Raw genomic sequence first — 18,135 nt, 5'->3', positions numbered from 1 at the left:
CAAAAAAAAAAGATTGATACAAAATGTCATTCAGTTAACTACAGACTCTCATACAATAGAATATCAATATAAGTAGAATAACTGAATGATAATGGCTAATGGCTTTTGCGAGTCAGTGGCTTATGCGTGTAGCTTGTTTGTCTGAATGTGATTACTCCGGCACAACAGGGTAAGGGATAGGGTTGCCAACCTCCAGGTAGTAGCTGGAGATCTCCTGCTGTTACAACTGATCTCCAGCCAATAGGAACCAGTTCTTCTGGAGAAAATGGCCGCTTTGGCCATTGGACTCTATGGCGTTGAAGTCCCTCCCCTCCCCAAACCCCACCCTCCTCAGGCTCTGCCCCCCAAACCTCCCACTGGTGGCAAAGAGGGACCTGACAACCCTAGTAAGGGAGGGAGCTCAATGGGGTATAATGCCATACAGTCCACCCTCTAAAGCTGCCATTTTCTCCAGTGGATCTGGTCTCTTGTCAGAGGGCTCCAGGCCCCACCTGGAGGTTGGCAACCGTATGCCCCCCCAAATGGGGTTTTTGCATTAGGCTGTCGGCTCTTCGCCAGGGCAAAGAGTAAAGGGAGTGTAAGGCTTTCTTTGCAAGCAGCTTGCGGGAGCCAGCTCCAGTGCTGTTCTCTTTGGAAGACGTTCAGGTTTTAGCCTTGCGCTTTTCTCCCACAGGACCTGGCTCCCGCCATTGACTGGCTGGACTTCATGTCCTACTTCCTCTCGCCGCTAGAGCTGACGAAGGCTGAGCCCGTAGTGGTTTATGGCCGGGAATACTTGCAGCAGGTGTCCCAGCTCATCAGTGCCACTGACAAAAGGTATTGGACAAACACCAAGCAGGGCCTTGCCTGCTGTGGCCTCCTAGCATTCTGTGCGTGTGCGTGTGTGTGCGTGTTCCATGCAGTCTAGCCACAGCATTCCGCACTGGCTGCAGCTTCTGAGCAGTCTTCAAGGGTTGCCCTAAGTAGAACGCATGGCAACAGGTCAGACTAGATACAACTAAGGCCTGGATCACTGTGGCTGGAACATTGATTCAAACAGGGAGAGAGGGTCCTTCAGCTCCCAGCTAGACGTGCAAGTTTTTAAACAGTTGGCCGCGGGTTCCCTGCGGGTTCCCCGGTCCCACCTTGAGTTTTCCACAGCCGCACACAGCAGCTTCAGGGAATGGCTTTTGAAAATAAAGGAGAACCCGTTTGGGCTTGGAATGCTGCCGCAACGGGAGGAAGGGCGCCTGGCTCCACCCACCCCCCAGGTGTTTTCTCCCTGCGTGGTGGCATCCTAAGGTCAAGCGGGCTCTCCTTTGTGTTTAACAGCCATTCCCTGCAGCTGCTAAATGGCTGCAGGGAACTCTTTAAAAACCTGCACGTCTACCTTGGCCCTCGGATAAGCGGGTTTCATCTCTAGATTTGCAGATAAGGTACTAGAGAACTAACAGCAACATTATGCCACAATTAACTTATGACGACAGGATCTGTTCCCCAAATAGGGTTGCCAGCTCTGGGTTGGGAAATGCCTAGAGATTTTGGGGGTGGAGCCTGGGGAGGGCAGGGTTTGGGGTGGGGAGGGACCTCAGCAGGTACAATGTTGTAGAGTCCACCTTTCAAAGTACCCATTTTCTCCCGGGGAACTGATCTCTATTGTCTGGAGTTCAGTTGTCATAGCGGGAGATCTCCAGGCCCACCTGGAGGCTGGCAACCCATCCCCAGAGGTCCCATTTAAATGTAGAAAAATGTCTAATCCTGATGTTTGCAGCGGGAGGGGGGGAATGGAGAAGGCCGAGCAGTTCCTATTGAAGGTTCAGAAACTAAAGGTGGTCTGGAGAAGATGTCTAGTGGATTGCCTTTAGTCAAGCTTACCTGATCGCCATGTGCCCACAAGTCAGAAGAAGAAGAGCTGGTTTTTATAGGCCGATTTTCTCTACTACTTAAGGGAGAATCAAATCGGCTTACAATCACCTTCCCTTCCCCTCCCCACAACAGACACCCTGTGAGGTAGGTGGGGCTGAGAGAGCTCTAACAGCGCTGTGACTAGCCCAAGGTCACCCAGCTGGCTTCATGTGGAGGAGTGGGGAAACAAATCCAGTTCACCCTGATTAGCCTGCGCCTCTCATGTGGAGGAGTGGGGAATCGAACCCGGTTCTCCAGATCAGACTCCACTGCTCCTAACCACTGCTCTTAATCACTACACCACACTGGCTTTAGTGCCCTGCATAGGTGTCAGTTCATATCCTGCGGCTGTAGTTCCCAGTGACTACCCATTCCCTGTTCTGTTTCACTGAGTGCATGATACCTGTTTGTGGGGCGGAGGATGGACAGAAATATGGTTGCCAGGTCCCTCTTCGCCACTGGCAGGAGATTTTGGGGATGAGCCTGAGGAGGGAGGGGTTTGGTGAGGGGAGGGACTTTAGTGCCACAGAGTTCAGTTGCCAAAGTGTCCATTTCCCCCAGGTGAACTGATCTCTATTTGCTGAAGATCACTTGTAATAGCAGGAGATTTCCAGCTAGTACCCAGAGGTTGGCAACCCTATACAGGAAGCATACAGTGAGGGAAAAAAGTATTTGATCCCCTGCTGAATTTGCCCGTTTGCCCTCTGATGAAGAAATGACCAGTCCATAATTTTAATGGTAGGTTTATTGTAGCTGTGAGAGACAGAATAACAACAGGAAAACCCCCAGAAACCCAGAAGACAAAAGTCAGAGACTGATGTGCATTATAATGAGTGAAATAAATATTTGATCCCTTTGCAAAAGATGACTTAGTACTTGGTGGCAAAACCTTTGTTGGCAATTACAGAGGTCAGACGTTTCTTGTAGGTGGCCACCAGGTTTGCACACATTTCAGGAAGTATTTTGTCCCACTCCTCTTTGCAGATCCTCTCCAAGTCAGTAAGATTTCGAGGCTGATGTGTAGCTACTCGAACCTTCATCTCCCTCCACAGATTTTCGATGGGATTAAGGTCTGGAGACTGGCTAGGCCACTCCAGGACCTTAATGTGCTTCTTCTTGAGCCACTCCTTTGTTGCCTTGGCCGTGTGTTTTGGGTCATTGTCATGTTGGAATACCCATCCTCGACTCATTTTCAATGCCCTGGCTGAGAGAAGGAGGTGCTCACCCAAGATTTGACGATACATGGGTCCCGTCCATCGTCCCTTCGATGCGGTGAAGGTGTCCTGTCTCCTTAGCAAAAAAACACCCCCAAAGCATAATATGTCCCCCTCCATGTTTGACGGTGGGGATGGTGTTCTTGGGGTCGTAGGCAGTATTCCTCCTCCTCCAAACACGGCGAGTTGAGTTGATGCCAAAGAGCTCGATTTTGGTCTCATCTGACCCCAACACTTTCACCCAGTTCTCCTCTGGGTCATTCAGATGTGCATTGGCAAACTGCAGACGGGCCTGTACATGTGCTGTCTTGAGCAAGGGGATCTTGCGGGCTCTGCAAGATCTCAGTCCTTCACGGTGTAGTGTGTTACCAACTGTTTTCATGGTGACTATGGTCCCAGCTGCCCTGAGATCATTGACAAGTTCCCCCCCGTGTAGTTCTGGGCTGCTTCATCACCGTTCTCATGATCATTGCAACTCCACGAGATAAGATCTTGCGTGGAGCCCCAGACCGAGGGAGGTTGACAGTTAGGGTTAGGGTTGTCACCTTCTCACCAAGCTGCTTGGCAATAGTCTTGTAGCCCAGTCCAGCCTTGTGCAGGTCTACAATCTTGTCCCTGACATCCTTGGACAGCTCTTTGGTCTTGGTCATGGTGGCTTGTTTGGAATCTGATGGATTGATTGCTTCTGTCGACAGCAGAACCCTAACCCTAATCTGGTTGGTTGATAGGAGATCAGATACTTATTTCACTCATTAAAATGCACATCAATCTCTGACTTTTGTCTTCTGGGTTTCTGGGGTTTTTACTGTTGTTATTCTGTCTCTCACAGCTACAATAAACCTACCATAAAAATTATGGACTGATCATTTCTTCGTCATAGGGCAAACGGGCAAATTTAGCAGGGGATCAAATACTTTTTTCCCTCACTGTATGCGATTTTTGCTTCCTGTCTTCACACAGCGGCTGCCAAATTGAAAAGTGGATTTTGTGAGTAGCCCCGGCCAGCCTGATCTTGTCAGAGCTTGGAAGCTAAGCAAGATCAGCCATGGGTAGAACTTGGATTGGAGGCCACCAAGGAAGTCCAGGGTTGCTACATAGATGCAGGCAATGGCAAACCACCCCTGTGCATCCCTTGCCTTGAAAACTCCATGGTTCTGGGGTCGCCATGACTCAGTTGAACTTGACAACACTATTATTATTACTGTGTGGGAGGAGATACAGGTGGATTCTGCACTTTATGCTTATTCATCTCCCGTACACAAAGTTCCTTTCCAATCATTATTCCAATGAATAAAAAAGGAAGCACTGTGCTTTTGCTCTTTCTCTGTGTTCCCCCTTGGCCCGGCCTAGGCAGACAGGAATGCTCTTGTGGCTTTGCCATGGAAGTTTCAAACGATATAAAGAACTTTTTGAAAGATCCTGCAGATCCATTCCACTACCGGAAACCTTTTACTCTGCTAGTGGAACAGATTCGTGGGATCCAGCCCCATCAGACTGCGGCACAGGGCTGGGCACATTGGTTTGAGCCACGGTGGTACTTGGACAAGGCAGAATCCAGCCTTGATTCCCCACTCCTCCACATGAGCAGCGGAGGCTGATCTGGTGAACTGGATTTGTTTCCTCACTCCTCCACATGAAGCCAGCTTGGTGACCTTGGGCTAGTCACACTTTCTCAGCCCCACCTACCTCTCAGGGTGTCTGTTGCGGGGAGGGGAAAGGATGGTGATTGTAAGCCGGTTTGATTCTGCCTTAAGTGGTAGAAAAAATTTGGCATATAAAAACCAACTCTTCTTCTTCCATCCATAAAGCCAGGTCCAAGAAAACCACTGAACTCTGAAAGGTCAGCTAAAGATAAGTTTACTCAGCATGGTGTAGTGGTTAAGAGCAGTGGTTTGGAGCGGTGGACTCTAATCTGGAGAACTGGGTTTGAGTCCCCGCTCCTCCACCTGAGTGGCGAGGCTAATCTGGTGAACCGGGTTTGTTTCCCTACTCCTCCATGTGAAGCGAGCTGGGTGACCTTGGGCTAGTCACAGCAATCTTAGAGCTCTCTCTGCCCCACCTACCTCACAGGGTGCCTGTTGTGGGGAGGGGAAGGGAAGGTTGGCCACTGTATGAACAGACTGCTGGACTTGATGGGCCTGGGTCTGATCCAGCAGGGCCTTTCTTATGTTCTTATGAGATCGTAAGCCGGTTTGATTCTTCCTTAAGTGGTAGAGAAAGTCGGCATAAAAAAACCAACTCCTCTTCTTCTAATCTACCCCATCAAAAGTGGGGAACATGGTGTTCTCCCGGATCTCACTCTTAATGTGGTTCCGCCCTTTCTCTTGCAGCGTCTTAAACAATTATTTAATTTGGAATCTGGTTCAGAAAACCGCCTCGAGTTTGGACCGGCGCTTCGAAACTGCCCAGGAGAAGCTGTTGGAGACCCTTTATGGGACCAAGAAGGTGAGCATCTGGTTGGGACGGGGGAGGTCAGCTAAGGGCGGGCAAATCCTTGGGGGAGGGCATGTGCAGCTGGCTCCGTGGGATCACCCCCTTGGATTCAGCCCTTAGTCTGCGGGCCTTTGGGGTCTGCTACTCCTGAAGCTCCTTGGTTGGGTCATCTAGGGGCTCGAGCGCACGTTATGATGATTTTATTCCTCTGCTTATTTTACACGATTTTTTTTCCTTTTGCAAATCGAGCTGCTGGGGTTGCTTTGTCAAACAGGAAAGTGGCTGGGGGAGGGGGTTTAACCCTTTGGAGAGCCAGCGTGGTGTAGTGGTTAAGAGCGGTGGCTTGGAGCGTTGGAGTCTGATCTGGAGAACTGGATTTGATTCCCCACTCCTACACATGAAGCCAGCTGGGTGACCTTGGGCTAGTCACAGCTCTCTCAGCCTCACCTACCTCACTTGTGGGGAGGGGGAAGTGATGATGATTGTAAGCCAGTTTGAGTCTCCCTTAAGTGGTAGAGAAAGTCGGCATATAAAAACCAGCTCTTCTTCTTTTTCTTCCTTCTCTGCCTTCTGACTGCTGAAAAAAGCCATTCCCAAATTGGTTTTACCCCCTCCAGGGGGGGAAAAAACATGGACAGCTATGCATTTCCCCAGAGAAATAGCTCAGGGCTGTTTCCTCCCCCAATCAATCAATCAATCAATCAATCAATCAATCAATCATTTATTATGGGCATAGACCAGTAGAATAAAATGTATATAAGCAAAGTGGTGTGTCCCCCCACCAGAAATAGAAGGGAAGAAAGGCTTAAAGATTTCCTCCCCCACATGAAGGTGCCTTATACTGAATCAGACCCTCGGTCCATCAAAGTCAGTGTTGTCTACTCAGACCAGCAGCGGCTCTCCAGGGTCTCAGGCAGAGGTCTTTCCCATCACCTACCTGCCTAGTCCCTTTAACTGGAGATGCCGGGGATTGAACCTGGAACCACTGGTCCGTCACAGTCAGTGTTCTCTACTCAGACTGGCAGCAACTCTCCAGGGTCTCAGGCAGAGGTCTTTCACATCACCTTCTGCCTGGTCCTTTTTAACCGGAGATGCCAGGGATTGAACCTGGGACCTTCTGCATGCAAAGCAAAGGTTCTTCCACTGAGCCATGGCCCCTCCCCCTCCCTCCTCTTTGGTAAAGCCCTGAAAAACAAGCCATGGTCCATATTGGCTGGGGTTCTCTGCCTGCTTTGGCTGGTGTTGTTCCTTAGCAAACCACTGGCTCGAGAGAAGAACGAGGAGGAGGAGCTGGTTTTTATAGGCCAACTTTCTCAACCACTTAAGGAAGAGTCAAACCAGCTTACAATCACCTTCCCCTCCCCACAACAGACACCTTGTGAGGTTGGTGGGGCTGAGTTAGTTCAGAGAGAACAGGGACTAGCCCAAGGTCACCCAGCAGATTGCATGTGTAGGAGCGGGGAAACCAACTCAATTCACCAGATTAGCCTCCGCCGCTCATGTGGAGGAGCGGGGAATCAAACCCGGTTCTCCAGATCAGAGTCCACCGCTCCAAACGACTGCTCTTCACCACTACACCATGAGAGAAGGGATGCCCCCTCAGATTGCGAGATTGGGCTCAGGGCTGTGCCTCCCCCTTAGGTCTCCTCTCTCTCTCTCTCTCTCTCTCTCTCCCCCCCCCTTTCCCTGGAGTCCTGCACCCCTCGCTGGCAAACCTGCATCTCCAACACCGACGACACCTTGGGGTTTGCCCTGGGCGCTTTGTTCGTGAAAGCCACCTTCGATCGGTACAGCAAAGCGATTGTGAGTATCTCCAGCATGCAGGGCTGGTTCCAAGTTTGGGGGGGGGGGAGGGCTGGGCAAACCATGCCCAGGAGGCCCATCTGCCCACCACCAGGACATGCCCCCTTTCCACCCCCCACCCCTGCATGCCCCCTCCCGCCCATCCATTCTTTTCCTGCTTGCAAGCCCTCCAGATAAAATGAAGTATTTTTTCACACAACACATAGTTAAATTGTGGAACTCCCTGCCCCAGGATGTGGTGATGGCTGCCAACTTGGACGGCTTTAAGAGGGGAGAGGACATGTTCATGGAGGAGGGGGGTATTCGTGGCTACTAGTAAAAATGGCTACTAGTCATGATGCGTACCTATTCTCTCCAGGATCAGAGGAGCATGCCTATTGTATTAGGTGCTTTGTAACATAGGCAGGACAATGTTGCTGCAGTCGTCTTGCTTATGGGCTTCCTGGAGGCACCTGGTTGGCCACTGTGTGAACAGACTGCTGGACTTGATGGACCTTGGTCTGACCCAGCATGGTTTTTCTTATGGTTGTATGTTAAGCTGGCTTGAATCCTGGTATGGGAAAGGTGCCTTTGTGGTTAAGGCAAAGTTGGGTACCCCGTATATGAACCAACAGTGGAACGGACAACCACTGCGCCTGCCTTCATCCGCAGCCAGGCACCCACAGCTCAAAATCGCCAAGCCCGGCGGACAAGGCTTTGAAACATCCATGGTTTAGTGATTGATTTACTGATTTATACCCCACTTTCCTCCCCAGTGGGGGCCCAAAGTGACATGCAATATAGTTCTCAGCTCTTCCCTTTTATTCTCACAATACCCCTGTGAGGTAGGTTGGGCTGAGAGATAGAGAGCGACTGTCTCGAAATCACCCACCAAGCTTCCGTGGCAGAGAAGGGATTTGAACCTGGATTTTAAGAACATAAGAAAGGCCATGTTGGATTAGACCAAGGCCCATCAAGTCCAGCAGTCTGTTCACACAGTGCCCAACCAGGGGCCCCTAGGAAGGCCACAAGCAAGATGACTGCGGCAGCATTGTCCTGCCTGTGCTCCACAGCACCTAATACAATAGGCCTGCTCCTCTGATCCTGGAGAGCATAGGTATGCCTCATGACTAGTATCCATTTTGACTAGTAGCCATGGATAGCCCTCTCCTCCATGAACATGTCCACTCCCTTCTTAAAGCCGTCCAAGTTGGCAGCCATCACCACATCCTGGGGCAGGGAGTCCCACAGTTTAACACTGCGTCGTGTGAAGAAATACTTCCTTTTATCTGTTTTGAATCTCCCACCTTCCAGCTTCAGCAGATGACCCTGGGTTCTAGTATTATGAGAGAGGGAGAAAAGCTTCTCCCTGTCCACTCTCTCCATACATGCATAATTTTACAGACCTCTTTCATGTCTCCCCTTGACTGCCTTCTTTCCAAGCTAAACAGCCCTAAGCATTTTAACTGCTTCTCATAGGGCAGTTGCTCCAGTCCCCTGATCTTCCTGTATCCTACTCTGAAACACTAAACACTAAACCACGCAGTACTCCACAGATGCTGGGACTAGGGCTGTGCCTTGGACACCAGCTGGGGTGTGGGGGCTTGGAAACGGGGGGGGGGGATTTAACCCTTTCCTTCCCAGCTACCTGTCCACTCTGGTCCCCATATGAATGAAAAAGAAGAAAGGGAAGGGTTAAACAGTCCCAGCTCATGACTCCCTCCTTGTCCTCTGTTTACCTTGAAGCCCCTGGCAGCTACTTGAAAGGAGGGAAGAAAGCCAGTGGGAGAAATTCATCAAGGAACTGCCCTTAACCACGGTTCTGTCCTCAGGTGGAGGCTGAGCAGTGGTTGTAAGGATGGCGCTCCGGCGCTTGGCACAACACGTGGCGCTGCTCTTCAGGGAGAGCAGAATTGGCATCAATAATGCAAAACCAGCGCAGTGCCTATTTAAGAGCTGCATAGATGGAGCAGAATTCTGTCCCGCTGTTCTATTCTGAGGAATACCCGGGATGGCGAAACTCAGACGGGTTTTGCAGAGTTGAAACACTTGTTGGTGCAAAACACACTGTAATGGCATTGGGAATGGGGTGCGGAAGCAGGAGGAAGGCATGGATGTCCTTCCCTGCATCTCCCTATGTTAGGCTTGCCATCCTCTAAGTTAGGGTTGCCAACCTCCAGGGGCTAGCTGGAGAGCTCCTGCTATTGCAACTGACCTCCAGCCGATAGAGATCGGTTCCCCTGGAGAAAATGACCAATTTGGTAATTGGGTTCTATGGCACTGAAGTCCCTCCCCTCCCCAAACTCTGCCCTCCTCAGGCTCAGCCCCAAAAACCTCCTGCTGATGGCAAAGAGGGACCTGGCAACCCTACTCCAAGTGGGGCCTGGAGATCTCCCGGTTACAATTGCTCTCCAGACAATAGAGATCAGGTCGCTTGGAGAAAATGGCTGCTTTGGAGGGTGGACTCTTTGGCTTTGGACCTTGCTGAGGCCCCTCCCCAAACCCCACCCTCCCCAGGCTCCACCCCCCAAATCTCCAGGTATTTCCCTACCCAGAGCTGGCAACCCTGCCCTGCTTCCCTTGCCCGCAGGCTGAGGACATGATTGCTGTGATACGCACAGCCTTCGAGGAATCTCTGGACCAGCTCGACTGGATGGATGCGAAGACGAGGCAAGCGGCCAAAGAGAAGGTAGATTCCCTCCTTCCCCCAAGGTGTGTGTTTGCTAGAGAATTTGGGTTCCTGAGGATCTGGGCTTCTGTGGTTTTTTTAAGAAGAGGAGGAGGAGGAGTTGGTTTCTATATGCAGACTTTCTCTACCACTTAAGGCAGAATCAAACCGGCTTACAATCACCTTCCCTTCTCCTCCCCACAACAGACACCCTGTGAGGTAGGTGGGGCTGAGAAAGGTGACTAGCCCAAGGTCACCCAGCTGGCTTCATGTGTAGGAGTGGAGAAACCAATCCAGTTCACCAGATAGTCCGCAGCTCATGGGGAGGAGTGGGGACTCAAACCCGGTTCTCCAGATCAGAGTCCACCACTCCAAACCACCGCTAATAACCACTATACCACGCTGGCTCTCCTTTTAAAGGCCTTTTATGCATGGCTGTTTCCTTGCGGCCACCCTGCCAACTACTTTGGGGCTTCTCTTTGATTATGCACACATTTTCCAACCATCAGAGGTCGCCTCACTCTCCCCACAGGTTTATGTGCTTTTCCCACCACATTTTCTGGATTCGTGTTTAGCCAGCATCCAGAAAATGCAGGCAAAATGCGCGGTAATGCATGGGGGAGAGTGAGGCGACCTCTGATGTTGGAAAACGCCTGCATAATCAAAGATAAGCCCCAAAGTAGTCGGTGGGGTGACCGCGAGGAAACAGCCATGCATAAAAGGCCTTTAAAAGGAGAGCCAGCGTGGTGTAGTGGTTAAGAGCAGTGGTTTGGAGTTTCTAGCCACCGATCACCAACAGCTGCTTAAGGATACAAGCCCCAGGGGTTTCCCAACTGCTTTTATCGGACTCTACTTAAAAAATATATATTGATTTTTTTAAATGTGGGATACAAAAATTAAAAAAGGGTTATTGGGAGGAAGAGAGAAAATCATAAACATAAGCAAGGTAAAACAACCACCTGAAGCAGTATTATAAGAATCCCTGCCATATTTACTACTTGGATATTTTCTATCATTGTTAAAAATTAGTAATAATTTTACTGATAAAGTAACTGGTCTAAAATGGTAGATTTATAATTTTGTTTAGTAATAAAATATAAATCTACCATTTTATACCAGTTACTGTATTAGTTTAAACTTAAAATACAATATAATGTTGCTATTATATTTTTTAAACAGTTCTACCTTTCAGCAGCTGTGTTTAAATTTACTATAACAAGAAGCTACTGTTAGATATGTCTCATACATTATTTCGATTCAATTATATAGCTTTGCTTACATCATGTACCCCCTTTACCACTTCATAAATTCTCCTTTTCATAATATGATATTCATATTATAGTATTATATTTCCTTGTTTCACCTCTATATGTTTCATAATTCTTAATATTAGCATTTTCATATTAATTATCTTAAGCAAATTATCAGTCTATTCAATCATTCAACTATAAATGTTAACTCCAGACTCTACTTTTGTCTTAGAATTATAGAATTATAGAGTTAAAAGGGACCACCAGGGCCATCTAGTCCAACCCCCTGCACAATGCAGGAAATTCACAACTGCCTCCCCCCCACACACACCCAGTGACCCCTGCTCCATGCCCAGAAGATGACCAAGATGCCCTCCCTGTCATGATCTGTCTAAGGTCATAGAATCAGCATTGCTGACAGATGGCCATCTAACCTCTGCTTAAAAACCTCCAGGGAAGGAGAGCTCACCCCCTCCCGAGGAAGCCTGTTCCGCTGAGGAACCACTCGAACTGTTCGAAAATTCTTCCTAATGTCTAGACGGAAACTCTTCTGGTTTAATTTTAACCCGTTGGTTCTGGTCCGACCTTCAGGGGCAGCAGAAAACAACTTGCCACCATCTTCTGTTCTTTCGTGCTACTTTGCAACCTGTGAGTCTCCGATTCCACTCTCTTCCTTCCCCACAGGCTGACTCAATTTACGACATGATCGGGTTCCCGGAGTTCATCCTGGAGGACAAAGAGCTGGATGATGTCTACGATGGGGTATGAGGTGTGGGGAGGGGGGAGGCAGGAGCACAGAATAGGCTGCCCGGAGAGAGGCCCCCTTCTGTGCTTGGCATGACCTGGGCGGTGAAGGTCTTTTCCACTCTTCACACAACGCATAGTTAAATTGTGGAACTCCCTGCCCCAGGATGCGGTGATGGCTGCCAACTTGGAAGGCTTGAAGAGGGGAGTGGACATGTTCATGAAAGAGAGGGATATTCGTGGCTACTAGTCAAAATGGCTACTAGTCATGATGCATCCCTATTCTCTCCAGGATCAGAGGAGCATGCCTATTATATTAGGTGCTGTGGAACACAGGCAGGATAAATGCTGCTGCAGTTGTCTTGTTTGTGGGCTTCCTAGAGGCACCTGGTTGGCCACTGTATGGACAGACTGCTGGACTTGATAGGCCGTGGCCTGACCGAACATGGCTTTTCTTATGTTCTTAAGGCTTTAAGAGGGGAATGGACATGTTCATGGAGGAGACGGCTATTCATGGCTACTAGTAAAAATGGATACTAGTCATGATGCATACCCATTCTCTCCAGGATCAGAGGAGCATGCCCATTATATTAGGTGCTGTGGAACACAGGCAGGACAATGTTGCTGCAGTCGTGTAGTTTGTGGGCTTCCCAAAGGCACCTGGTTAGCCACTGTGTGAACAGATTGCTGGACTTGATGGGCCATGGTCTGATCCAGCATGGCTTTTCTTATGTTCTTATGTTCTCTCCTGCTATGGGAGAGCCTTCCAACTGGAAACTCGGGACCGAACCTGGGAACTCCTGTTCTGCTGCTGAGTTCTGGCCGCTCGCCCCTGGCAAGGGTCAGTTTTCCCACTCCGTGAAATTTCCTTCTTGTTCTTCTTCTCCAGTATGAGGTCTCGGAGGACTCCTTCTTCCAGAACATGCTGAACTTCTACAATTTCTCGGGCAGGTTTATGGCCGACCAGCTGCGGAAGCCACCCAACCGGGACCAGTAAGGATTTGCCATCTTCCTCATCATTGGGAGTGGGGCGTGTCTGTCATCAGTTGGGCGGAGCAGTGGGGGAGGGTCTCAGAGAGGGAAACCTCTGCTCAGATGACCTGGGGATGGATTCTCTGTCAGAGGCACCACTTTAGAAAATGCATACTGCTCCAAGGAGAGAACCAACTTGGCATCTGGACCTTTAATTTCCTTATTTACTTCTTTTATACCCTGCCTTTCTCCCTAAAGGGACTTACATCATTCTCCTCTCCCCCACTTTCATCCTTACAACAACCTTGCAAGGCAGGTTAGGCTGAGTGTATGAGTGGCCCCAGGTCACCCAGCGAGCTTCCATGGCAGAGTGGGGATTCGAACCCGAGTTCCCCAGACCGTAGTCCAACACATTAACCCCAAAACCCAGGTTCTAGTCCAACACTCTAAGTGCAAATTGCAAATCTTTAATAAATACAGTCAGTGACCAGAAAATACACATTCAGAGCATAGTAACCTGTACCTGTTTTCAAATTACAGGTCTAAAAGATAACATTCAAAATACAAAACGTCATAGGCTTAACGACGACCCCTTTATATAGTACATTGAGCCACTTATTTTCCTATCCGGGTACGCCGTATTTTGATAGCTGTGGTGCAGAATTTAGCAGTCTGGAGGTTTTTTTGTCTTTTAATAACAGCTCGGCCAGGGATAAATCCGATCGGCCAGGGAAATTTTTGATCAGTGTTAAAATAAATCTTATCCGGACTTCCTGATAACATAGGCAAACACTCTAAACGCTACACCATGCTGGCTCTCAAAACAAAAGCAACATGAAACTACCTGAGGGATCTGGATTGAAAGCGAATAAGAACACCACCTGGCTTGATTATGGCTTGTTATCTCACTACATACAGGTGCTAATTTTCTGCCCCCAAGCATTCCTCCTCTGTTCTGATCAAGCTGATAACAATGTGCCTTGTACCTTTGCATCCTGAGTCCCCTCTTTGAAACACCCCACCCACCTTCTGACTGGGATATAAAGACTCAGAGATCTCCATTGCAACTTGTGTCCAATGAAGGGAGCTTTGGCTCTTGAATAGGGTTGCCAACCTCCAGGTGGTGGCTGGAGATCTCCTGCTATTACAACTGATCTCCAGCCGACTGAGATCAGTTCGCCTGGAGAAAATGGCCGCTTTGGCAATTGGACTCTATGGCGTTGAAGTCCCCCCCCTCTCCAAACCCTATCCTCCTGAGGCTCCGCTCCAAAAACCTCCCGCTGGTGGCAAAGAGAGAACTGGCAGCCCTGATCTCGCAAGTTTATACCCCCAAAATCTTGTTGGTCTCTAAGGTGCTACTGGACTCAAACCTAGCTGACTTTACTTTGGTTTTAATTGAAGGATGTGTGTGTGTGTGTGTGTGTGTGTGTGTGTTAAGTGCCCTCAAGTCGCTTCCGACTCATGGCGACCCTATGAATGAAAGTCCTCCAAAATGTCCTATCTTTGACAGCCGTGCTCAGATCTTGCAAATTGAAGGCTGTGGCTTCTTTTATTGAGTCAATCCATCTCTTGTTGGGTCTTCCTCTTTTCCTGCTTCTCTCAACTTTTCCTAGCATGACTGTCTTTTCCAGTGACTCTTGTCGTCTCATGACGTGACCAAAATACGATAGCCTCAGTTTAGTCATTTTAGCTTCTAGGGTCAGTTCAGGCTTAATTTAATCTCCAACCCACTGATTTGTTTTTTTGGCAGTCCACGGAATCCGTAACCCTCTCCTCCAACACCACATTTCAAAGGAATCTATTTTTTTCCTATATATTGGCTTTGAATACCAGACGATAACTTGGTGGGGTGCCAGGACATTTATGTTGAGGGCCAGTTCAAATGTACAGAAACACATTCCCGCCCGGCTCTTCCTAGACTGTGCAACTTCAGAGAGTAATTTGCCCTGTTTCTCCCATTTTCAGTCAGCACCTGTCTAGTTCAATGGGCTTTTCCAGCATGTGGTCCTTCTGACTGGAGACTTGTCTGACTGTCCCTCAACTAGGCTCGGGGCCATTTCAGTCCTGGCCCCGGCCCGGTGGAACTCTATGTCAAATGAGACCAGGACCCTGTGGGACCTAATCCAGTTCCACAGGGCCTGTAAGACAGAGATGTTCCACCAGGCCTATTGAGGACATCAACAGTGTTTATCATCATAGCTGGCCTCCCTGCCCACCTCTTTTCTGATTACTTTATTCCATCAAATTCTGGTGGGGATGATTGCTGGCTCCCCCCCACCCGCCTTTGGCTCACTATGACCCAGTGTGTTAGTCAGAATGGATACTAGTCATGATGCATATCTATTCTCTCCAGGATCAGAGGAGCAGGCCTATTGTATTAGGTGCTGTGGAACACAGGCAGGATAAATGCTGCTGCATTTGTCTTGTTTGTGGGCTTCCTAGAGGTGCCTGGTTGGCTGCTGTGTGAACAGACTGCTGGACTCGATGGGCCTTGGTCTGATCTAGTATGGTTGATCTTATGTTCTAACATGTGCTAGTTGGGAAAACAGGTTTTATTGGGTTATTGTTAAGTTTTACTGATTTTTAACTGTGTTATGTTTTTACTGAAATCTTATGTAAGGATGTTGACTTGACCTGTGATTGTTAGCCACTCTGAGCCTGGGCTTGGCCAGGAAGAGAGTGGGTTATAGATCAAATAGAATAATAATCATAATAATTCTGCCAGCCATGATGCTGCATGAAACCCACCGACTTCCCCCACCTGTCTGACATTCTTGTATCCTTCCCCAGGTGGAGTATGACCCCGCAGACTGTCAACGCGTATTACTTGCCGACCAAGAATGGCATCGTCTTCCCCGCGGGGATCCTGCAAGCTCCCTTCTACGCTCGCAACCACCCCAAGTGCGTCAGGGTCCTTTGGCAGTTTGGTAGGAAGAGGCTTGGAGCAGAAGGGTGTAGGGGATGGATCTTGCTGGACCAGGCATGCTCAGAGCCGGTCTCAAACGACCCAGGTGTCAGGGTGCCCCAAGAACCTCCAGGTATTTCCCAACACAGAGCTGGCAACCCTAGTTAGTGGTTGGCCTATGAGTGGAGCCATGCCGGGACCGGGAAGAATAGCGCTGCCCTTCTTCTGTGTGGCAATCCCCAGTGGCTCTGGATCCCCGGGCAGAGAGCTCCTGGCCCAGATCCTGCCATCCCTGCACACTCAGCTTTGATTCTCCCTGTTCTCACTATTGAGGTTGCTCAGATCTTGCAAACTGAAAGCCATGGCTTCCTTTATAGACTCAATCCATCTCTTGTCGGGTCTTCCTTTTTTCCTGCTGCCTTCAACTTTTCCTAGCATGACTGTCTTTTCCAGTGACTCTTGTCTTCTCGTAATGTGACCAAAATACGATAGCCTCAGTTTAGTCATTTTAGCTTCTAGGGTCAGTTCAGGCTTGATTTGATCTATAACCCACTGATTTGTTTTTTTTGGCAGTCCGCGGTATCCGTGACACTCTCCTCCAACACCACATTTCAAAGGAATCTACTTTCTTCCACAAGTTCACAAGGTTGGAAGAGACCACAAGGGCCATCCAGTCCAACCCCCTGCCATGCAGGATCCCACAATCAAAGCACTCCTGACATATGGCCATCCAGCCTCTGCTTAAAGACCTCCAAAGACGGGGACTCCACCACCCTCCGAGGCAGCGCATTCCACCATCGAACAGCCCTCACCGTCAGAAAGTTCTTCCTAATGTTTAGGTGGAATTAGTTCCTATCTTAGTTTAAATTAGTTCCTATCAGCTTTCTTCATTGTCCAGCTTTCACACCCATAAATAGTAATAGGAAATACAATGGCATGAATTATCTTGATCGTGGTGGCCAGTGACACATCCTTACACTTCAGAATCTTTTCTAGCTCCTTCATGGCTGCCCTTCCCACTCTCAACCTCGTTCTGATCTCTTGGCTGCAGTCTCCCTTCTGGTTGATGATGGAGCCAAGGAAGAGAAAGTCTTCTAAAATTTCAATTTCCTCATTGTCAACCTTAAAGTTGTGTAATTCTCCTGTAGTCATTACTTTTGTCTTCTTGATGTTCAGTTGAAGTCCTGCTTTGGCACTTTCTCTTTTGAGGGGAGGGAGTTCCCTAAAGGCTTCCCCCCTTCCCTTTTCTCTCTCTGTTCTTTCCCCCTGCCTCTGTTTCCGTTCCTGTTATCTGTATTAACTTATTTGCAATATTTATATCCTGACTCTCCAACAACTTGCTTGAGGCAGCTTGCAGTAAAGCCAGACAATAAAACTGCATCCGTAAAAACTATATCCATCAGCAGGAAACAGTCATTACAGTAAAAAACCTCGAGGAGAGGCAGAAACACTCAAAGGAGAGTAGATGTGTCTTCGGCTGTTGCCAGAAGGAGGCCAGAGAAAGGGGATATGCGGACTTCTGGGAGAAAGACACTCTCGATTCATCCTCGATAACCGTGGTCTTGGAATTTTCTTTCCTGACGTTTCGCCAGCAACTGTGGCAGGCATCTTCAGAGTAGTAACACTGAAGGACAGGACTTCAACTGAACGTCAGGAAAGAAACGTCAGGAAAGAAAATTCCAAGACCACGGTTACACAGCCCGGATAACCTACAAGAACCAATGAACTCTGACCGTGAAAGCCTTCGACAATATTTTCATCCTCGATAGTTTTGGTGGTAAAAATCCACAAGGCTTTCCCTCTCCTAGCAGTTCATGCACCAGAGAAGTCTCGGACCAAGCACCACAATTTAAAAAGGATGTAGACAAGATGGAACGTGTCCAGAGAAGGGCAATGAAGATGGTAAGGGGTCAAAAGAGTTTTTGTTTAAACATTAGGAAGAACTTCCTGACAGTTAGAGCGGTTCCCCAGTGGAACAGGCTTCCTCGGGAGGTGGTGAGCTCTCCTTCCCTGGAGGTTTTTAAGCAGAGGCTAGATGGCCATCTGTCAGCAATGCTGATTCTATGACCTTAGGCAGCTCATGAGAGGGAGGGCAGGAAGGTTTGCATCAGTGTTTGGCTTTCGTGGTCCTTTCTGATGTGTAATGCCGATCGCCACTTTGGGGTCAGGAAGCAATTTTCCTCCAGGCCAAATCGGCCAGGAATCCTAAAGGATTTTTTTTGGCCATCTTTTGGGCATGGAGTAAGGGTCACTGGGTATGTGTGGGGGTGAGGCAGCTGTGCA

The 18,135-nt window shown here is 48.9% G+C and overlaps 1 protein-coding gene across 1 annotated transcript in view; it reads left to right on the top strand.

The window, feature by feature from the left end:
- ECE2 (endothelin converting enzyme 2) overlaps window positions 1-18,135 on the top strand; it is a 56,452-nt gene that overhangs the window by 32,086 nt on the left and 6,231 nt on the right. The window contains exons 9-15 of the mRNA XM_056849993.1: window positions 674-816; window positions 5,429-5,543; window positions 7,224-7,334; window positions 9,904-10,002; window positions 11,916-11,993; window positions 12,865-12,968; window positions 15,738-15,848. Of these exons, the coding sequence (XP_056705971.1) occupies window positions 674-816; window positions 5,429-5,543; window positions 7,224-7,334; window positions 9,904-10,002; window positions 11,916-11,993; window positions 12,865-12,968; window positions 15,738-15,848 (761 nt within the window). The remainder of the gene's footprint in view (window positions 1-673; window positions 817-5,428; window positions 5,544-7,223; window positions 7,335-9,903; window positions 10,003-11,915; window positions 11,994-12,864; window positions 12,969-15,737; window positions 15,849-18,135) is intronic.

This window comes from Euleptes europaea, chromosome 5 (assembly GCF_029931775.1).
Source record: "Euleptes europaea isolate rEulEur1 chromosome 5, rEulEur1.hap1, whole genome shotgun sequence".
In the NCBI taxonomy this organism is placed as follows: Eukaryota; Metazoa; Chordata; class Lepidosauria; order Squamata; family Sphaerodactylidae; genus Euleptes; species Euleptes europaea.
The sequence above is the reverse complement of the archived record's forward strand: the minus strand, read 5'-3'. Positions and strand labels throughout refer to the sequence as shown.